The sequence below is a fragment of the Melospiza georgiana genome, chromosome Z, assembly GCF_028018845.1.
Source record: "Melospiza georgiana isolate bMelGeo1 chromosome Z, bMelGeo1.pri, whole genome shotgun sequence".
Classification (NCBI taxonomy): domain Eukaryota; kingdom Metazoa; phylum Chordata; class Aves; order Passeriformes; family Passerellidae; genus Melospiza; species Melospiza georgiana.
This window is the reverse complement of record NC_080465.1, coordinates 22,947,278-22,969,839: the sequence shown is the minus strand read 5'-3', so window position 1 is coordinate 22,969,839 and position 22,562 is coordinate 22,947,278. Positions and strand designations below refer to the sequence as shown.

At 36.8% G+C, this 22,562-nt stretch overlaps 1 protein-coding gene across 2 annotated transcripts in view; it reads right to left on the bottom strand.

Moving 5' to 3' along the window:
* Window positions 1-22,562, bottom strand: part of SLC44A1 (solute carrier family 44 member 1) — a 67,021-nt gene that overhangs the window by 5,576 nt on the left and 38,883 nt on the right. For both annotated transcript variants that reach the window (XM_058043394.1, XM_058043395.1), the window contains exons 5-14: window positions 21,335-21,428; window positions 16,352-16,521; window positions 14,470-14,559; window positions 12,211-12,338; window positions 10,994-11,180; window positions 8,895-9,060; window positions 4,500-4,656; window positions 3,969-4,052; window positions 2,746-2,883; window positions 808-1,044 (exon numbers count right to left, since the gene is read on the bottom strand). In XM_058043394.1, coding sequence (XP_057899377.1) covers window positions 808-1,044; window positions 2,746-2,883; window positions 3,969-4,052; window positions 4,500-4,656; window positions 8,895-9,060; window positions 10,994-11,180; window positions 12,211-12,338; window positions 14,470-14,559; window positions 16,352-16,521; window positions 21,335-21,428 — 1,451 coding nt within the window. The remainder of the gene's footprint in view (window positions 1-807; window positions 1,045-2,745; window positions 2,884-3,968; window positions 4,053-4,499; window positions 4,657-8,894; window positions 9,061-10,993; window positions 11,181-12,210; window positions 12,339-14,469; window positions 14,560-16,351; window positions 16,522-21,334; window positions 21,429-22,562) is intronic.

The following is a 22,562-nucleotide window of genomic DNA, read 5'->3' as shown; positions in this document are numbered from 1 at the left end:
TATTCTACATTCCATAGAGGTTTACAAAAAATTTAGCACTAAACTCTTGGCATGATTTTCCCACCAAAAAAAAAAATTGCTAAGAATTCATGAGAATCTTCTTCTAGCCTACACAAGGGTACATTTTACAGAGACATGTTCTACACCTGCCACTTAAAAACACTGACAAGAAATTTCCTATGCAACAAAAAAGTGAGAGGTTTGACAAGCAGATTTTTTTATATCTTGTTTCTAGCTATAGTGAACAGAGAATAACATGGACAAAAATAGACAAAATGAATCGGACTTGCAAAAGGCCTTGACAAAGTAGGCTCCAGGATAGGACATAAAGCCTGGTATTTCTAGGTGTGACAGAGCCAATTCTGGTCGATGCCTATATCAAAACTCCACTGTGATCACTATCTATGCATGGGGCAAAATACTCTGATGTTTTTCCTCTCTCATATCCAAAGACAAGTCCTTCTTGGGAAAGTAAAAAAAACCCCAAGCTTTCTTCCTTTGTTTTGTTTCTTTCTGTTCTGCACTGTGTAATTTACAAGACATGATATCCAAGAGTATGAATCTGTGAGATCACTGCTCATCCAATAGCTAGCAAACAGAAGCCAATACCATGGGAAGGAAGCATCATTACTTACTTGATGCTTATCACATGACACTGTTTCTTGATCAAGCCATGAACAAGATGGCAAGGCAAAAAAATAACCAAAAAAAACCCATACTGAACTCAGCTACTGCATTCATTCCATTGTCAAAATACCTATTTTATGGAACCAGATCCTTACACTTTGAGAGTAAGGGAAAACTTACCATGAGAACTTTATCCATGTAGAATTCTCTGCCAGGGCTCCCATCATTGTATTTTGTATCGATGGCAAAACATAAGAAAAGGACATCAACAACCATTTCATAAATGGAAAGGAAGCAGTGAGCAACCAGGAATGCAAAGAGGCAGACAATGATGAGTGGCAGCACCCAGATGGTGTAATCTCGTTGGTAATTCAGCAACATAATGCCAGCCAAACCTGTGCTGCAGACAATCAGGACCTGAAGAAGAAAATGGTAGACAACTCTAATGGCAGAAGCCTTTTGAAATTTTTTGTTTGGTTTGTTTGTGTTAAGGCAGTATGCTTCTTGGTCTGCCAAGGTTAGAACTAGAGGTAACAGACAGTAGGTAACAAGAGCTTTACCTCCTGGATTCCCCATGTCCCTGAGGATAAAAGACATTTAATTCATTTTTCAGCAGGTTCAAGTCAATTGTTACACATTCTTCATCACAAAGAGTATTTTTCAGAGAAAATTACATTTATATTCTGCTGTCATCATTCTAGTGTTATACAATATTCCTGTAAAAAAGAACTTTGTCCTGTCAATTATATAAATCCCACAATCAAATGCCATGCATCAACTAACATGCAGTTGTTTTTTTTATTTGGGATGGAGGCAGAAGTTAGGTATTAGGAGAATGGTATATTTTTCATTTTGCTAGTGGAAACAATTTCCAAGCTTGTTTAATATCTATTCCTTCTCCATTTAGGAGAAAGCAGATCAGAGTTCACATGAGGCACTTTAGGTAACAGTCTCTACGAATTACACTATGTATGAGCCTGTAACAGACATTCCACTGGGTATCAGTCTGGTTTTGACAAAACCAAAAAGACTACATTGGTGGTGCCAAGTAATTTTTTCAATATTTCTGAGTGTATTATTATGAAAAGCAACTAAACAATAGTTGCCTTTCATAAATAGTTGCAATAATCATAAAATAGGTCAGCTTTTACAAAAGCATCACATTGAACTGCTAGAGGAGATGCTGATAGTGTAGCATTATTTGAGCTGATACTGATTTTTATGTGCACTGTTCATTTGAACATGTCTGTCATCTGAACATTTTTCTAATAATCTGAGATGTCTTTTCAGGAGGTGTTTCCTAACTTTTCAGATTCCCCAGAAAAACTTTGTGATGTAATTTCAGGTTCTCCAAAGCACCTATATCTCCCCTATGCATTTATTTCTTCTCACAGCTTACTCACTTAATTACAGGATACAAGGTCCAGCCTGCTGAACTTCTGATTTAACAGTAGAAGAATGCAATAAAGAATACAGATCAGTCCAACCAGTGTCCAGATAAATAATCTGGTATTAATTGTTTCAGTAAATTATGGCACTTCAAAGGATAGAAATAATTCACTGGATTAAAGTGTATCTCCATTAGCTGAAAATCCAAAAGGCTGACTGATCACAGAAATTATTCTGGTCTTCTAATTCTCAGAGTAGAACTAACTTAGTAGCTTAAACTTGCAGTTCCTCATAGCAGGCTTCTGTACTCTTCCAGTCTGATTTTGTCATAAAAGGTGATCACTAATGTGTCAAATTTTCAACATAAACCTAGAAACTCCATACTACACAGAATTTAAAAGAACAACTTCCTTTCCTTACAATTCTTTGTCTGAATTACAAAATCAAAACCTTAGACTTTTTAATCACTTTTCTCTTGACTCCCTAAAAAATGCAAAACGTGTCATAAACTTCAGCTATTCCTCTCTAGTCACTTCTACTAAATTTAAGTGGATCATCTGTTTATGCTCCCTATAGTGGATGGTCCCTTCCTAACATGATGCAGCTAGATGTGATGAAGTGCACACCCAGAAACAGGACTTTTAAGGTATTCTGAATTAGGGTTCAAGCCATTGCTAAAGAGAGATTGCTCCTACATAGATCTGTAACAGCTGTATGCAGCAGACATACCTTTCCTAGAAACAGCATAAAATCCCCAACTGTGTTTATGGCAGCCACTCGCAAAGCGTTTTCCACTAGGATAACAAAGGCATCCTTTGCTGAGGTGCAGAAATTGGTGCTGTTGATAGCTGTGGCGGTATAAGCATTCTGAGAAAAGGAGATTGAAGATTTATTCATAGAATGATCAGGCATTTCAGATGGAGGGTGGAGAAGGTGAAGGGGAAGATACAGCTTTGAGTAAGACACATTCATCATATGATTTTAATGAACAAAAATTCCCTTGAGAGTTGTTGAATCAAGCAATATGAACCAGCTGACAGAAGATTATATGAGGTAAAGAATTACTATTCTTCTCCTCTCTTGCTCATAATTTATGCATTAACAAGTTTGTTCAAAAAAACTCATTAAATAGAATTTGCAATTCCTCTGCAGGAGGAGGTGAACAGTAGCAGAGCTACAGAAATTAAATAGTTCCAAAAAAACCAATCTGGAAATATAAAAGAATCTGAGTGCCATACAAGTCAACCAAGATAATTTCTAAATACTTAACTAGACTGCATTCAAGGTTAGTGAGGACAGTTTTCAAGGATTACATTCGGGCGTTTAAAATGCTTTCTTACAATTTTATTCTCTACATTTCCATCAGTAAAAAAAAATTAACAACAGTGAAAGAGATATTATGTACAAGATATTTATGTATCTGATAATTATTTATGTGATATTTATGGCCCATAAACCCACTTTTACAATGGGTCTTTTACAAGGACCAGCCAGTGTAATGCACTTTGCAACTCTTTTTGTCCTTTGTAGATGATGATAACAATTTGATGTTTTGTATAGTTTTTACATTGTGAGAATCTTAAATATTACACATAGAAAAGCTTAATTCTCTTTTCATAGCAAAAATATTTTGAAACTCAGATGTAGTTTGACTGAGCAGACCTAAGAGGGAATGCCTCCATTAAACCAGTAAATTGTTATAAAGTTGAGAAACCATGTTCACAAAAATGAATATGGGCTATTTTTTAGTTTTTATTTATATTCCAAAGATGTAATGATTTGCAGTGTAATTTCAGTAATGGAGACAAGACTGAAGTTCTGTCATTCAAGTTCAGTTCCAAAGTACAATACACTATGTGTCAGCATCAGATTGCACTCTGGGAATATATATATATATATATATATATACTAATACTGGCCCTTACATAAAACGTAAATATGGAAAATCTTACCTGATTTAAATATGTCAGGCACTTCTCTAGACACCAAAGGCAGCAAATGCAGGCTTTAAGCATACAGCGAGCACAAGCATTTTCCTAGAAAAGCACAGAATGTGGGAAAACATAGATAAAGAGTTTTTTATGGAAACTAATATTCCCTTGTGCTTCAGTAACTGATATTCAGCCTGCTAACTTAAGCAATCTGTATCAGTCCCATGGTCCTGTAAAGTCTAAATATTCAGAGAACAATAGGATGGCTTGGGTTGGAAGATACTCCCAACACCACAGGCAAGGACACCTTCCACTAGACCAAGTTGCTCAAAACCTCATCCAGCATGACCCAGAACACTTCCAGGGATGGGATATCTACAGCTTCTCTGGGTAACCTGTTCCAGTGCCTCACCATCACCCTCACAGTGAAGAATTTCTTGTTACCCCGATCTATTCCAAAACAAGACTTCCACCCTCCCACACTGACTAAATAAACAGGCAAACATACCAGGCCTTGAGTTTTTATAAGAAAATTGAATCTATTTCTCTTACCTTTCCTTTGAGTTGTGTATGAATATACATAAGAATCATTCGTGGTATTTTCACTAGTGTGATAATGAAAGACCCTTTTGCTACTGTTCCTAGGTGGTAACAAACAAGGCGATTAACAGATGCCAGAATAGGAGTAAATGGCAGATTTCTTTTCTCCCTGTTGAAAAGAGGAAAAAAACCCTAAGTATTTAAGAAGTGCTACAAATTCTCAATAAAATAATGTACAAAAGGAATATATTATGCTTATACTAGCTTTCAGGATATATTGCTCACTCCACCCTGACAATCTGTGTAACTACAAATTTGTCTCTAATGCAGGACGAGGATTAGGAATTGGTATGTCATACTGTTGGAGACTGCAATGTTATCATTTATGGCTTAAGCATTCTTATGAAGGACTTTTGCCTATTATAGCAAAACTTTATAACAAAAGCTGCATGGAAGACCACCACACCCTGAATGAGCCTCCTGACTGAGGCTCTGGACTGCGAGTTGATGGAGATCAGAGAAAGTGACTCAATTCTGGGCTGGAAAAAAATAAAAACACTCACAGGAGGATTAAGCCTCACACCTTTGGGGTGGAGACCACAGCCCCAGGACTATCAGCTGCCAGACCTGCACAGGTCCTCACACTAAAGGGTGGGGGTGGGAAGGACAGGTCTTGGGTGTGTGCTGAAAAAGCCACTGGTAAGAGGCAGTGAATGCCAATACTCTGTAGGGCAGACCTGCCCAGGTGCAGTCACCTCTTCACCTGGGAAAGCCACATCTACAGGACATCCATGTGAATGACAGCAGACAGATTGTCATGGCCCAGCAAGTTATCCCCACAAGGGGCCCCTAGATCTTGCACTGGAGCACAGCACTATGATGTACCAGATCCACAATGTTGCAAGGGACAGTGTCAAACGTGCCCTCAAGGTATTCCTACCTGGCCCAAATATATATGAATCCACTGGATTCTATACTTTCTGGGGTGCGGGGAACCCTTGGAAGGATGGTATGGTTCTACCTAACCCCTGTCCTTCTTCCTGTTCCCCTCCCTGCTCTTTTTCTACATATTCCTTTCTTTTCTCTTTCTTTCCCTTTGCCTCTTTTACTATAAAATAAAATATACAAACTTTTTTTGGTTTTGTTGGCACTAACATCTAACCTCCTTTGGCTTTAATCAAGTTTTGGAGTATATTTTGAACCTTTCTATGATCAATCCATTTTATTCACAAAGACTTAGTTTTCTTTGCTCTTCTGTTTAAATTGAATTGTAACACATAAGAGTAGTGTGGTGATGCATCCCCTTTGTCCCTTCCCATCTTGGGCTGCATTACAATCTCAGAAATGCTTGTTAGACCCCTGTCTTGACAAACAGCACCTGGGCTCAGATCCTCAAAATTATCAGAAACACGTCTGCTCCCAGGAACTTGTCCTGTCTATCAGGCTCCTGTTTTTAAAGGAACAGCCTTGTAAATGTATTTTTTGTGCCCATATATCAACCTAGGTAGAACAACCATTTCTGTTATTGAACTTTCAAAGAAAGTAACAGACCTGAATTGTGGACAGGATGGAAAATTACCATGACTAAAGCCAATTCTCTTGCAACCCTGTAAACTCCTGGACCACAGTGGCCTATGACCAGCACCTCCTTCTGAGTGGGCCTCTCTGAGCCACTGAACACTTAAATTTGTGATACTCAGAGGACCAACATCAAATGTTGCTGACAGAGCCTGGGCTGACAACCCACTTCTCAAGCCTCAACCCTTCACCTTTTGAGAAGATGTAGAGCATCTGACCTGAGCACTTCACTAAACTTGAGAGGAATTTTCACGGGTCTATACCTTGTACCTACACATGTGAATGTGCTACAGCAAATGTACTGTGAATGTTACAGGGATAAGTAAATCAGGTCTAAGTAACTGAGTCACTGCTGTGCTCATAGTAAATTCTATACACTCTTTCACTAAATTCATTAAATTACGCTATTGATTAAGTGATGCTAAGTTTAAGCGCTGTTTAACTCTTTAGGCCTACACTGTTGGTGAAGCCTGGGGCTAAGAGTGGCAAGACAGCCTACTCTTAGCCTTGTGATTTGATGAGAGGGTCTCCCTCATTTCTTTTTATCCTTATGTTTTCTCATCCTTAGCTTTTATTATCCCCAGCTTCCACATAATTTTAGGTTTAGTCTTAGATTAACTGATTTTAGTCCTACTTTTCCTTTTTAAAGTGTGCTTTAATCATCTACTAAGTAGTAGAGTGATTCTTGTCAATGAACTCTGTGACACTTTAACTTCTATATTAACCAGTTTTTGCCAATACCTTGGCCAGTGATTTTTCAAGCAACTGGAAACACTCATTGTTTTCAGGTAGTCTTACTAGCAGTTGGCTGCATTACCACTATTAAGAACTGGCGATTCCCTTAAAGTTGCACCAGATGGTATGCAATTCAAAACCTTCCAAAACAGTAGGAAACTGTGCTAATACTTTTTTAGTAAGGCTACTGATAAACTTGCCTTCTCCTCTCTTGTTCTTTTGGAGATCTTTGAATGGACTTTGGAGTGGATATTACTAATTCATCAGGTAAACTCTTTGCTCAGATTTTTTAAATTTCTGATTTAGCTGTTATATCCTCAAGGTACCAAGGGTTGAGCCTTAAAATAAGTTATTTTATGCACTGTAGTTATAATATTTTTAATTTATCAGATAAATACTCATGTTCACAGTTTCATGCCATTATTCTTTTCTACCAAGAAACTCATTTATACATCTCTCTCAAAGGATAGCACTAATTAAAAATTTAAAGAATGGCTCTTCTTCTTTATTGGAAATAAAAGCATGATAATAAGCATATTAAGAAACATGTGATAACATTCAAAAATAAAGGATCTCCCCAGCTTGGAAGAGATTCACTCAGAGAATTTCAGTCAGAAAAGCAAACAGAAGTAGATTCTTCATTCCACGAAACTAATATCTGCATAATCCTCAGATGTTAATGAGTAAAGTAGGTTTACCCTGTATTTTATTCCAATTAGCTTTTACGGGAAGACAAATTTTACTCCTTGTTAGGCACAATCACATAAATTGCTTGAGTCTCATGCCCAGGCAAACCAAACACTTCCTCATTTTCAGGGCAAAGTCTGTAATGCGAAACACTTTGAGGCCTGTTATTGCCTGAGTTGAAAGGAATCCATCTGGGTAAAGTGAATGAGCAGCGAACACGTATAAAACATTTCTCCATGGACAACCTCATCTCATTTGATTTGGAAAGCTGTTCATGTGCAAAATAATGGGTAAGTGCAAATTAATGCCTTTTCTGTTTTTACAAGTCACATTTCAAATTATGGTTGTACCTTAAAATGCAAAAAGAAGATAACAGAAAGAAATGAGTATTTATTAACTTAAAATAAAATTGCTGTCATGGAATTATAGGGTATGGATGAAATAAAAATTATTCACCCTCAGGCCACAGGAAATACATAAACTTACAGATGAAGCATACACATTGCTAAGCAATCTATTTCAGTGCAGAGTTATTCTCCTTCCTCTGTATTTTCCTCATTCCATACTCAATCTAGTTTAATTATTCACAAGATTACAGCCCTGTAACATCTTGTAATAACCTCATAGATTTATTTGATTGGTATAGTGGAGAACTTAATCATTAATAAAATAACAAAACTTCTGACAGCACAATAAATTGATTCCTTGCTTTTGGTATTATTTTAAAGAGCAGGGCAGAAAAGGAGACAAATGTAGTTCAGGTAACGGCCTCAATGAAAAAGACAAAGCAATTAAACATTTGTGATCCGAATCATGCACTTGAAAAATACCTGCATACATTATTCAAAAAACTGATACACAATTTAGTTCACAAGTACAGCAATAAAATATGGAGCTTTAAAATTTTACATTAATTTCTATATGATCTTGTCATGATCTATATATGAACTATTAATCTAATAAGATCTTAAGGAATCCTGTGAAGGAAAGATTAATGAAGATTAGTGAAGCACTGTAAATAATTTTAAGGGCACTGTTTTGCAATTAAAATAATAATCAATTGCTTTCATTATTTTTAACCTTTGCTATAGATCTTATCAGCATTAATTATTTAGCAAAACAGATGACCTTCCGGACTCATCCTACTTTGTAAATAACCACCCATACCATACCCGTAGAATGTGCACAGGTTACAAGGCAAATAATACTTCAAGTCTTATATGTCAAGAATACCATCTATAAATGGCAAAACAGACTTTACATTATTTAAAAAGGGTCAAGGCAATTTAACTGTTCCCCCGCTTTCCCAATGGACACAAATATTCTCCCCAGAAACCTTGCTGCTCATTATTTCTGCTAAGTCAATGTGTAGGCTACTCATGATAGAGCTTCCTAGGTTAACGTTACCTTGTAAAATAGTATGTTACAACAGCCCCTGCTACTGTCATCTGCTGACAGGCTAGGATAAACTCGCTGATCCAGATGAGTCCCACTACGTGGTACCACCACATGTATTTCAAAGGACCTGCCATCCGAAATTCAACAAATCCTTCTTCATTTGGGACAGGACTACCTAGAAATGAATGAGGGTAAAAAGCAAAATGAGGCTTACATGAACTCATAATGAAGGAAGCATATGGTATTAGCAGCTCATAGCCAGTTACAGCAGAAACCTCTCTAGTTTCTACTCATAGTTTTAAATTTACAATTACCACATTTACAATAAGTATAATGGTATCTGAAAAAAATACACTAAAAAAATTCCACAACTAACCACCATCTCATAGCAAAAATTCACATAGATAAACATAATGGAAGTCTACTTCAGTAATTTCAAATCTGAGTTTGCTGCCTTATCAGTATTTTTCCTACAGTAGGAATCAGTATCAGCTCCTTACATCTAGATGTCAACATTAACAATTACTTTTGTTTTCCCTATGGTAAGCTCTTGTAGCTTTAAAGCTAGTAGCAGACATATGAAGCAGCCTTAGAAATTCTAAATATGTCATTTCATATATTCAAAAATGCATCAACTCTTTGTCTAATATGAATATCAATATAATGTACAGAGACTGACAGCATGTCAGAGCTAAGATAAGCTCTATTTCAATGTGTTAATGCACAGTGAGATGTTTCACCTTATACAACATTTACATGAACAGCTGATGAGATTCAGAAAAACACTGCAAGGAAGTGTGTATAAAGTGCTTACCTTGAAAAGCATTGTTTTGACTTAGCACTGACAGCACCTTACCCACATTCTTAGTTATGTTTTTATACTTACATATAAAATGAATGTTTTCTTGTCAATAGGTTAACTATTGAAATAATTCTGATTTTGGTGAACAAGGATTTGGCCTTATTTGCAGAAACAGTTTGTTTAACTGATAATAGTGATGATACTGAGTATATATAAGCTAAAAAGATAAGATAGTTGTTGCAAAATCAAGGCAGTTTGAAGGGTTCTGTCAGTTAACTTTAATATCAGACTACATTCTCCTACAAACTAAGTGCCTGTGCAGTGGTCTGACTCAGAAAATGAAGCACAGGGCTGAGACTTTCAGTGGTGACCATTTTCTGCACATAGCACAGGATGCAATGAAAACAAAAAATTCCATCAGTAATGAGAACAGGAACATATGAATTCTATTGCCTCCAACGTTTGCTAGAACTCATGATATGAAAAATATTTATCTTGTATTACTCTGAAATAGCCTTGTGACTTGAAACACTGCTACTTTTGGGTCAGTAGCAAACAACATGTTTCAAAATTTTAGGACATTTAATAATGAATGACAGTCTCTGTTGCCTACAATGTACTGCAAATAACAGACTGTTTAAAAAGCATCTGCTGTGGTGGTTTTTTTTGCTGAAGTAACTAAGATTTGGACCTACGGGGTTGATTAATTCTAGAAGCTCTTGTCAGACCCTGAATACAAACAAAGATTTCACCTTCTACATACTGAAGAGCAGGCAGGAATTAGCAGTACATTGGCTGCTCTCAGAATACAATGCACAAGCAGCAGAAAAATATCCCTATTGATTCTGGAATAATACTGGACACTTAAGTTACCAACAATTGAAAACTAAAATCACAATATTTACATTGTGGGAGACAGTATTGTGTGCAATGGCCCTTCTCTTACTGTGTACTCATCTGTGTGAGTACAATACTTGGTGACTCCAAGTTTATGATGTCTTAACTTGTGTGTGAAAAATTAGAGGGAATTATTTGAAAAATTGCTACAGCAGTTTTATTATTAGTGTCTCATGGTTTGCAGCAAGCCAACTTGCATCAAATCAAAAAGCCATCCTAACACACAAAGTACCATGCTGGGAATTAAGACTCAAGTGCACAATAACCTGAAGGCAGTGAAGCAGCAGACAGGAATAGAAGCACAACAAGTGGGCCTTTTTCTTTGAGACTCCCACAGGGTTTTTCGTCAACTCTGCTACAAATCATACAACAATGAAATGAAAATTATTTAAAGTAAGTCACTGCTTACCTGTAGTACCAAGAAAAAGCAGGACAGTGATCCAGTATGTCCAGAAGAGGATAAGCACAAAGAATGTCCAAAATGGCTGGAAGACTAACAGTGGCAGGTGAATGAAGACCTTGCCAGCCACGTGGAACAAGGCAATGGTGAGAGCTACTCTTTTGCGCATAATTAACATGATCAAGAACAAGACAACCTGGAGGGAGAAGTTTCCAAATCACATTTTAGAGTACTGAAACAGAATCAAGATACTCTTTCACACAGTTAGGATATTCAAATACACTAAATTAACACATTATCTATAAAATCACAACATCAAAATGTAAAACCTCTATCAGCTTCTTCTGGTAATAAATTATTTTCCAAATTATACTTTTGGTGAATTCCATTCTCATAAGTACGTATTTGGAATCATCATAGCTTTAAGCTGATGAGACAAGACCAGGTTCTATCCTCAATTATGTTTTACAAAGCACTGCAATCAGCCAGTTTTAACCTTTAATTACCTTTAAGAAAGGTAATTTAAAATATATATCTGACCATGGCGTGGTGGTCTTATAGGATGTATGTATATATGTGTATAATATAGGGAGTAAGAATCTAGGAGAGGGAACAGAGAGGAATTTTGGATTAGGATGTGAAGCAACAAGAACAGAAGAGGAAGTCTACAATTCCTGTGAAGTTAGTCAAACATTGTCAGTTTCCAATAGTAAATTCAGTGACTCTGAAATTAACAGCAAGGCCCAAAGAAGACAAATTGGTCAAAATGGTGTTAGTATTTCAATTCATAATGATTTACAAACAACTTCTTTCAGAAGTAGGCTAAGGACTATTAATACACTGAAATGACTAAGTACCTCTGAACTGAGAAGCTAAGAAATATCTCTTTGGATTGGCAGTCCAGTATCATACCTATTCTTAGAAGTCCCTGTGGATATTTTACAGTAGATGAAAGTAGCTGCAGGCTTAGAAAGTCTCTCCTGACTTAAAATCAGATAACAGAGAACAGCTCCTAGAAAGTCTCCCCTGACTCATAATCAGGTGTTAGAGAACAATTCCTAAAAGTTAAAAAAATAGCACAATGAAAGAAAATCACTTCAACAGAAATTGTGGCAGAAATAAACTGTTCCAAAATGTGTGCAATACAATGCTTTCACCTGGACAAAAAAATAGAGATTAACAGGAAGACAAGAGCAGAAAATAATACCATCATTAGCAAAGCATACCGTGAAGACTGTAGCTGCAATGGCATAGATCAAGAGAGCCTGAAGATTGTCTTTGGCTATTTGGGTCTCAAGAGCACCAGCGGACATTCGTTGTTTAGCATAGAGCCACCACAGGACTCCAGTACCACCTATGTTTTAGTGAGAAAAGAAGAAGGATAAATAAATGAATCCTCTGTGTGATATATACCACCTAGTCCCAGAGAAATAAAACAGTTCTTTCCTTTTAAGTCTAGTCTGGTAGTGAATACTCAAAAGCACTGATGCTCAACCCAACAGAACATTGAGAGGAGGGAGAAGTACCTAGTTCTCCTCTGTTGCCTTCTTCTCAAGTGAATATATTCTTTTCACAGTCTCACCATACTATGACCACTTAAGAGACTTGCAGAACCTTGACTCTGTGTTTTAGGGTAAACTGTATTAAAAAACTACTTCATGGAAAGCCCTAACAGTGAACAGCACAGCTCCCACTACACAGGTAATAAAAGAACAAAAGGAAGAATAAATAGTTCTGTGGTAGGCTGTATGTATGAATGTATAGGTGTGTGCAATAATGCAGGGAGTAAGGATTTAGGAGGGAAAATAAAGACAGACCTTTGGATTAGGATGTGAAATAGCAATAAAGCAAGGAGTCTACTGTTCCTGGGAAGACTACAAACAACAAGCATCAGCCTGATGCTGGAAACAGCACCTTAATGATATGTAGCTAAACATGCCTCACACAATGTCTTGGACACCAGAAAAAACATTAGTAAAAGGCACAGGAGGCAAATACAATGTGAGGTACTATCTTCTCACCCCTATTATGTTAATCTTAGCCTTATGGCTAGAAAAACATTCTCCTATTCTAGCTGCTTTTCCAAGGTAGAACTTTTCTTGAACACAGATCTCCAGCCCCTCAGGGAGATAACCTCTCCTCTCTGGTACATTTCTTTTCTCTTTTAATTGTCCTTCTCTGTTCTGCTGGTATTTCTGAATCAAATGCATAAGCTGAGTAGGGAGGTTGGACCAGATGAGCCTCTGTGGTCCCTCCCAACCTCACTCATTCTGTGATTCTGTGATTGCCATGTTTTTGCTGAACATACTTTGTTCAGGTCTAAAATGAAGAATGCTCTTTTGACACCTCCTAAACAAACAGTCAAGACAGAATAAGCAGTATATGTCATAAAAGATGAGGTCTTATTCAATCCATTATTTTAATGGATGTAACTTTCTAGAACATAGTAACAGATGCCAGTAAGATAAGTTATTCAACTGTTCCACTCAACATGGTTGCTCAGCTTCTAAAGAGAATATAAATGAAAACAAAAATCCATATTTTTCCTTTTCCCTGGTCATAGATTGTGAGGCCATTAATTAGAAAACCAAAGTGATCCTGAAAAAATACAGATGGTCTGCTGATTTTTTCCATCCATTGCAGTCTTGAATTGTGAGAATTAAATCACTAGTGCTTCCTAATGTGATTATTCTATTTTTTTTCTTTCTGTGCAGTCATCTGCCCAGACATTTTGGCTTAGCTACTCAGTAATAAGTGTAGAAAACTTTCGTTTTATGAGTTTAAAAGCTAATGTGACAAAATAAGACTATTTTCACACAAGCTACATAATTTTGGAGGAAACAATCTTTGGTCATTTCCAAGATAGCTTGCCTGGTGGCATTTCACATATGATCTAGGTCATGCAGGTGTTCCTGAGTCATACAGAAATACAATAATTTAATTAGAATTGTTGGAGAAGCACCTTTACTTCCTCTCTTCAAGAACAGGTCTTAAAGAGCTACTCAAAGAACTGAAGGGCTGACGAACATGTCAGGGTTGTAAATATATTCAGCTGCATGAGCAAGAGTTGCCTTTTGATTTCTTCATGCACCAGCTGAGGCATGGGAGTACCACCAGACACACCCAGGCTTAGCTGCCTTGCTGACCTGTTTGGAAGGCAGGTAAAGAAATAGGCAACATTTAGGGTTGTGCTACAAGCGCTGTGAGGAATCTCCTGCACTGTCACCTGTGGGCTCTAGTGAGCTAGGCTGACATGATGACTGATGCCAAGCAGGGTGTGCAAATATCCAAGGAGCAATGTACTCTCTGAGAGAGATCTGCAATTACTAAGGTGGCATTTTGGATGTGCATCTGAAAAGGGACTCAAAAAAAAAAGGCTGAAGGGAAATGCATGATCCAAGTGTGTGAGAACTGTAGCTGGGCTGAGGAAATGGAGCACAAGGATTAGAACTGGGCACTCCAAGTGGGAAACAAACAAGACTTACCAAGCGATCCCAGAATGACAAGAATTGTTAAAATCCAGACAAGTACTCTTGAAATGTACCTTATTATAACCATCAAAATCATGGACAACACTGCAAAAGAAGACAAATAAAATAAGCAGACTAATTACTTCAAGTAGATACAGCCTTCCTAATTTTCCCACTGTACTAAGGGAACTGCCTTCCAACAGAATTTTTACAGACAGGTTTCTTTTCTGAGGCTTACAAACTCACTGAATAGATAGTTAAGAAAATCAGGCACCTCTATAACTTCTGCTTTGATAATGTTGATTAAAACAAAGAGAGCATAAATACATTTACACGATACATCAAACACAAGACATAATGCATGCATACAGACAGAGATGTACTTAGACAATGACCAAACAGATAGCAAGGCATGACAGTACTTTGAGTCTGGTAACATGAGCACATCTCCTGAGGACCAGGGCAGAGTCTGTACTCAAATACACATATCAAACCAGTGCAGTTAATATGATACCTGTGTATTCTGAAATGTCATGCCAGTTACAAGTAAAAAACTATACAGCAGCTAAGGCTAAGTGAGTGGTGTGTACAAGTATTTGTATTTTAACATACACATTTTGTGTTCAGCAGTCACATGCAAGCCACTGGAACCTGGCTTTTTCAACCACAGTCTAACCCACTGTTTTAAAACAAATAATTTCTGTTTAACTATGATATTACAAAAACTATTTTTAAAATTAACTATATGTAAATTCTGTACTAACTTCTGACTCTAACTGAACAGCAGAACTGTGAATCAGCCACTAGCTTTCAGATTTCGAACCGTTTTCTACCATTATTACCAAATACTGAATCTGTCAAGATGTAAAAATAAACAGCTTTCAAGCTACAGTTGAAAAAAATACACAATGGTCTTTTGTGTGTATGTAGAGGGGGTTAATGGTATCTAGCATCCTCCTCTTTTTCTTTCCTTTTCCCTTCCTTCTCCCCTACCCTTTTCTTTAACCACAAAAGGAAACTGAAAACAAAAGATCCCTATATCTGATACAGCTTTGCAGTGTTCCTTTCTAAATAATACACTCTCATATGAATAGCTAATATCATGATACTCCCATTTTAGGATTTCAGATTTTATACTTTGTATGAGTAAAACAGACTCACTAGGAAAGCAATTTATGTCAGTGGGCAACATCCCACCTCAAACAAGATGACTTTGTTAAAGCAGCTCTTCAGTGCAGCACAAAGTGTCACTTGATAGGCTAGAGGCACCTCACAGCTATAGAAAAAATTCAGCACCTCTGTATTGTTGGGAATTTCCAGCTCTTCAGAAAAGGCTGAGATTTTCAAAGACCCGAAGCTTTTAATTTTGAAGGAAGGGGAAGAAGGAGGTAACATACAGTGCAACAAATGGGCACCTGATTTTCTAGTTTTCACTCTTCAAGTTCTCATATCTTTGTGCAAGTATGTTAAATGAAACAAATTAAATGCCCTACATCCAATCAGAGTGCGCTTCTTTACATTTCTCAACCTTTTTTTTTTATTTGGAAAGGGTTTATTTGGACTTGAGTTGGTAGAAGATGACTACTACAAATGGGAAAAGGGAATACTATAAAAAATTAAGAAAAGATGGATGTTCTCTTAACTATATAAAAATTAATGTTGGCTAATTAACAGCCATGCATCCTCTATCTCATAGAAACAAGAGAAACAAAACCAGTATATTACTTATGAATAAGTTACCCAGCTCCCAAATAAAATTTTTAAAAAGCATTCTGAATAATTTTCTAAGGGATTGTTGCTATTATACAGGTTTTTTGCTCATAATGTGGTTAGAGTGTGTTAGCAACCTCCTAATGGAGTACACTAAGAAATAGCTAGTAATGAGAAAAACAATTACCTAGTGATAACAAGCAAAGTCCCATTATAATCTCTTTGCTGGTCATAACTCCACTAATCAGCCTGTGTAAGACACTACTGTCACTGACAAAGGTGATCAGGGCCTCTGCAAACTTGGCATAGCAGGAAATGTTCACAGGAGCACAGCGATGGAAGAATGGAATAGGTGCACTGGTGACACAAGAAAAAAAAATCAGAAAAAAAAATTACTCCTACTTAATATAAATGCCACATCAACACACAAATGAAAGGTGAATAGATGCAATCATTCTACCCTTATAACATCATAACCAGAAACCATGTGTTGAATGCACAAGTGCTGCTGAAATGAGGATGATCATAATGAAAAGTGATGCAGTTCTTACAAACAACCCTATGAGGCTGGAATGTACACTCCAATAGGATATTATTACCCTCCCACCCTTAAATGACAAGGCACAGAAAGTATATGTTCCTATTTCCACTTAAATACCTTTCTTTCAAGTGTCAGGTGTGAACCAGAAGCTGAAACAATGCCTTTCACTCATTTTAAAATGGAATACTGGTCCATATTTGCAGCAAAAGAAATTGCAGAATAACAATACTCTTCTTGAGAGTATATATTTTGCACTAAAGGACATCAGCATTCAAAACTGCTGCCAAGCAAAACGAATGCATTTATTCCTAGTCTTTCCCCATACTAAGCTAGTTCTTGTACTGAATATTACAATCACAGTGTTTATATTCATTAACTTTCTTAGAACTATGCAAAACATGCCAGGATGCCTTTGTTGTTTTGAAGTGTTTTGGAAAGGCCCTCACAAAAAACTATTGAGACTATGCACTAAACTTTGCAGAATGCTATGGAAAACCTGCTATCAAGAGAAAGACACAAAAGAGCAACAACTTTCCTTTAAAAGTGGGTGATTTTGTTTCCTAAATGTCTCCCATTTAGTAGCCATCTGCCATGTTCATAAAGTATGTCAGATTTCAAAGTGGCCTATTACATCATTTGATCAATTCCCAATTACATTTCAAACATGAATTACATGTTCCTTCCTGTAATTGGATCCAATGAAAAAAAAGTCTTTTCTCTTGTTTTACCTGCCCAGTCTTCCTTACTTGAAAAATTTTGGTGGACTATACCAGCAATGAATATAATCTTCTGCAGTTTCCCCATTTCAGCAATGACCTATAAATCAACCATTTTCTCTCCTCAAGAACTACTTTTAAAGACATGTCTTTCTAAAATTCTAGCCACCATTTTAAACACGTAGTGAATAAACCAGCTGCCTTAGGCACATATTTCCCATCCATTGTTTTTCTGGGGAAAAAGGATGACATGCTGAAAACAATTAAAGTGTAACTATTCTGTAAGGAAATTGGGAGAAATTATGATCACCTGCCATTTCTAGGTAATTAATTAGTTAATCCTAGGTTTTTGTTTAAACGCACTGATGATCGCAAATTTTATAGGATTACTGTGTTGAGTAGGTAAACGCATTTGAAGATGCTCATATTGATGGTCTGCGTTTGGGTAGGAATGAACACAGCATTTAAGTACAGCAAAGTAATTATGCATTAGTCACAGTTATTAAAAAACAAACCCATAATGATGTCTGCCCTACTTAAAAGGCAGCCCATGTATCCTCTTAGCTTCTTAAAACATAACCTATTTTGGAATATGGCTGCTTATTATATGGCATATTACTGAAAAAGACTGACATTTGAGAGGTTTATTTAATTGTTAACTGCTACAACTTTTCAGAAAACTTAGAGCACTTGTAAGTTGTTGCTACCAGCAAGAAAGCCCAAATTCTGAGGTGGGAGTAGGCAAAATAATGTTATTCCTGCATCCCAGGACAAAAATATTCGCTTTGAACAGGGAACAAATGGGATTAAAGTATTCTTCCAAAATATATCCCAATGAAAGAAAACATGCTTTTTGCATCAGAGTTTATATTAGTCATCTAATATCTCTTAACCTAAAGCAATTTCACTACCTATTTTAAGTTAACTATTTTCATGTGCAGTAATTAATTGTTAAGTTTGTTTTAATTAATAAAAAAAATAGGTTAGTAGTTCCTACAAGCTTTCTTGAGTAAATGGGACTCCTGAGAATCCACTTTTGAGATCTGCTTCTGCTCCAGTGGTTCTGACTGAGTGTGTAGGTGAGGTAAAGTGTCCCAATAAAAAACACAATAATAGATCTATTCTCTATGACCTGCACTATTTTATATGAACTCTTGATTATATCTTGGTATATTACCTACTGACAGGGAAAAATTTCTAAGAATAGCAACATGATGCTTAATCATAAACAAGAACAAATAAAGTTGAAGCCAGTAGATGATGGTCTCAGCAGCTGTACTTTTAAAGCATCATTCAAATGAAGTTAAGAGATCCATCTGATTACTCAAGTACTAGATTGCAAAGAATTTCTTCCTCTTGCTACTACCCCTGTGTATGTACACGGGTAGTACAGCAACCTGTGTGAGTGACGAGGATTCCAATTGGAATAACACTGCTAGCTGGTCTTTATAACCTCTACAGGGCAGTCCCTTGGCACAGCTTGGCACAGCTGATTTATAGATAAATGCTGCAGGGAACTGGACAGGTTTTCCTCCAGGGCCCTCTAAACATGCTGTCATGTCTACAGAGGCTGATGTAGGCGGGGTGTGGTAGAAATACATACTGCTGACTGCACTGCTAGACTGTGCTACTCTGTCAAAGTTGGACATAATACCTTGAGGATGGATGGTAAGAGTCCATTGACAGCCTCAGCTGAAGGCTGTGAAGAAGCCTGGTCATCAAACAGAAAACATCAAGGGACAATCTTCACACCATATGCTACCTCCATCCCATGGAACTAATGAGGATCAGAGGGTTCATAAGCCTTGACAGATTGCACTGATTTCAGCTGGGGTAGGAAGTGGCTGGTATGGAGCTTGTTTAGGATTTGTGTTGAACACAGGGTTAATAATAGAGAGATGTTTTTGTTATTGCTGAGTAGGGCTTGCACAGAGCCAAGGCCTTTTGTTCTTTTTTACTGACATGCTAGCAAGGACATTTTGAGTGTATGGAAGGCTGGGAGGAAACACAGCCAGGACAGGTGACCCAAACTGACCAAAGTGATATTACAAACATCCAAACATGGCATCATGTGCAGGATATAAACAGGGGCAAAGAAGAGGAAGGAGGGCATGTTTGAAGTGATGGTGTTTGTCTTCCCAAATAACTGTTGCATGTGATGGGGCCCTGCTCTCCTGGAATGGCTGAACACCTGCCTGCCCCTGGGAAGCGATTAATTAATTCCTTGTTTTGCTTTGCTTATGTGTGCAGCTTTCCTTCCCTTATTAAACCATCTTTATATCAACCAACAAGCTTTTTACCTTTTACCCTTCCAGTTCTCTCGCCACTCCTGCTCATGGGGAAACAAGCAATTGGCTGTGGGTGTCTGGGTTGCTGGATGGCATTAAACCATGACACACACCAAATGTGACTGTTAGGTAAGTTCTTCCTGAATGCCTCAGTCTACAAGATGTTGGGTTTTCATTTGGTTGTCTCAACAGGATTACAATTCTCCTTCAAATTACACTTACTCAAATAATTTAACTATAAAAACCTGAAAACCAGTTGTTTACAGATACAATGTTGGCCTTTTTTGCCTTAGGGCATTAAGTTCAGACTTTTCAATCTCAAAAATGCTCAAATGAATCATATATTTTAGTGATACTATATCAAAAAGGGAAAATACTACACCTACACAATAGTTTTTTTAAAATAACATAAGGTCGTTTTTATGAGGAATTTACATAACATCATTAGAGCTCTGATACATTATTCTATCCTTCTGTTTTCTTACTAAGCTGTATTTATTGAGACTGAATGATGTTAGAACACACTATGAGAAGTCAATATAATTCTGGCAAAAATTAGAACTAACAAGTCTTTTTACTATGCAAGCTGGCACTGAAGTTTTCATTTGCTTTTGTATTATGGCAGTAACAGCTGGCTAGCTGGAATATAAATCTATATTGGAAAATTTTTTTAAAAAGCTAATATGCCAGCTCCCACTAATTGTCACTATAATATTTAAAAAAAGGTTCAGTGGAGAGGCTACCACATATACAAGAAAGACTTAAAATCAGAGTTTGTAGAACAAGTTTGTTAGAACAAATATTTACAAAAAACATAACAGAAAACTATGCATAAGAAAAGACTCTGCAGTTATCACTCACTACTGAGTATATTTGAGAAGCTAAATTTTGAGAAAACACAACATGGTCCTTGTTGAGTTAGTGCAACTACTGACAGAAGGCTGTGAACAACACTAACACATCACTTCTTTTCTCAGCAATGCTCATCTCCGCAGGTCCAGGCAGCACAGCTACAAGAGTTCATGAAGCCATGAACTTTCCAATCCTATTTCACAAACAGCAGTCTAATGTAACACTTAAAAAAATAAACCTCAACATGATCTGTTAATAAAATACAGCCCTCTTTTTGGTATTGAACTATCCCTATATTAGTTATTTGCAGACTGAAAGAGTAAAAAATGAAGCAATTTGCATCTATCTGACTGGCTGACATAAGGTATAAGAAGTGAATGCTGCAGAGAACTGTGCATCCCTACATATTTTTTACTCCCAAAGATTAAAAATGTTCCATGATTTTCTCAGATCTGCATTGCTGATAGGCAGCGGGCTATAGATAGGGTGAAAGGCAGTAAAACAGCTGATACTTAGAACAGTGTTTGTCATATGAGACAAGAGAATTTGGAGATAACAATTAAATAATTTCAGTAACACATCACAGATAATTTGGGTTTTTCTTTGACTATTATTTTCACTACCTTTTAAAAACTGAATTTTAGAAATATATACAATAATACACTAAAACACCTATCTGGTAAGAGTGAACATGTGTTGGTATTTTCTAAAGTTCATGATCAAAACAAATCTCTGCTCCCTCCACCCCAAATCAGAAAACTTGATCATATTACCTCTCTGGAACAGGATATTTAGGACATAACTTGGCAGCCCTTGGGTCTGTTGTATATTCTGATGGCTGTAGTTCATAGCTACACAGAGTGGATCCTGTTGAAAAGTAAAAGAAAATATGGTACAGAAAACAAATTTTAAAAACCACTAATATTCTTTGCAAACAGCATTAAAACTGATACAGGTGCTAATTCTGCACCTCCTCATGTCATTACCACAAAGCTTTGCTACAGTTCCTCCTGTATTGTGGTAAATCAAGCCCAACACAGCTGTCAGTAAAATACAATGACGCTCTCCATCTAGCTTTGGGTTTTCCAAAGTCCGAGTATTTAAATGGAGAACACTAACTCACAATGTGGTGCAAAAGAGGACACAAAATACTGTGAAGCCCCCCTCCCCCTACTATTCCACCATGCTTTTCTTGATAATTTTAATGCATGAATATTGCATAACATAACATTTATAATAGAAAGAAAATATTCCTGTGTTTGCAGGGGTTTTTTGTGCATGTGTATTCAAAATACAACTTGTCTATAGATTTCAGGGACAGAAACAAAAATAAACTGAACTGAAAAAGTTGGAAAGTTGGCTGAGAAATAACAGCTCTGCATTACATATCCAAAACTTCTTAAAAGCTGAACTCTCTCCATAAACAAATTGGTATGGCACAGTAAAGATCAAGTTGCCTATAACAAAATTCAAACATAAATTAAGTTTTCCTTTGTACCTGACACTTGCTTAATGGAAGTGCCTTACCTAGGAGAGATTTCTTTCAATTTATCTATAATGAAGACACTGAACATCTGACCCAATGCTTCTAGGAAATCAGAAACTTCCAAATCAGATTGGAGCCCTGGTATATCAGCAATTCAGAGGTAAGGAAGCCTCCAATGATATAAGCTGCCTATCAAAAGATTAATTTCCTTCCAAGCTGCTTTCCTAATAGATTGCTTACTTCCAAGTGCAAGGGCTTTTAATACATAGCTTTTAGTGTCCTTTTCCCCTATGCAATACACTAAGGACTTATCTTAATAAAGACTTATCTGAATCTTAATCATCAATATAAATATTCAATTCCTTCCATTATTAAAGTCTCCTCTTCAGGAATAGTTTGTATAATAGAGTCCTGCAAGCTGGATCTGAATAATACACATACACTATTACCCAAAATACACCAAGAATTTTGACAAACAGCTTTATCTTGGCCTGCATTACACTGAACAAAACTAT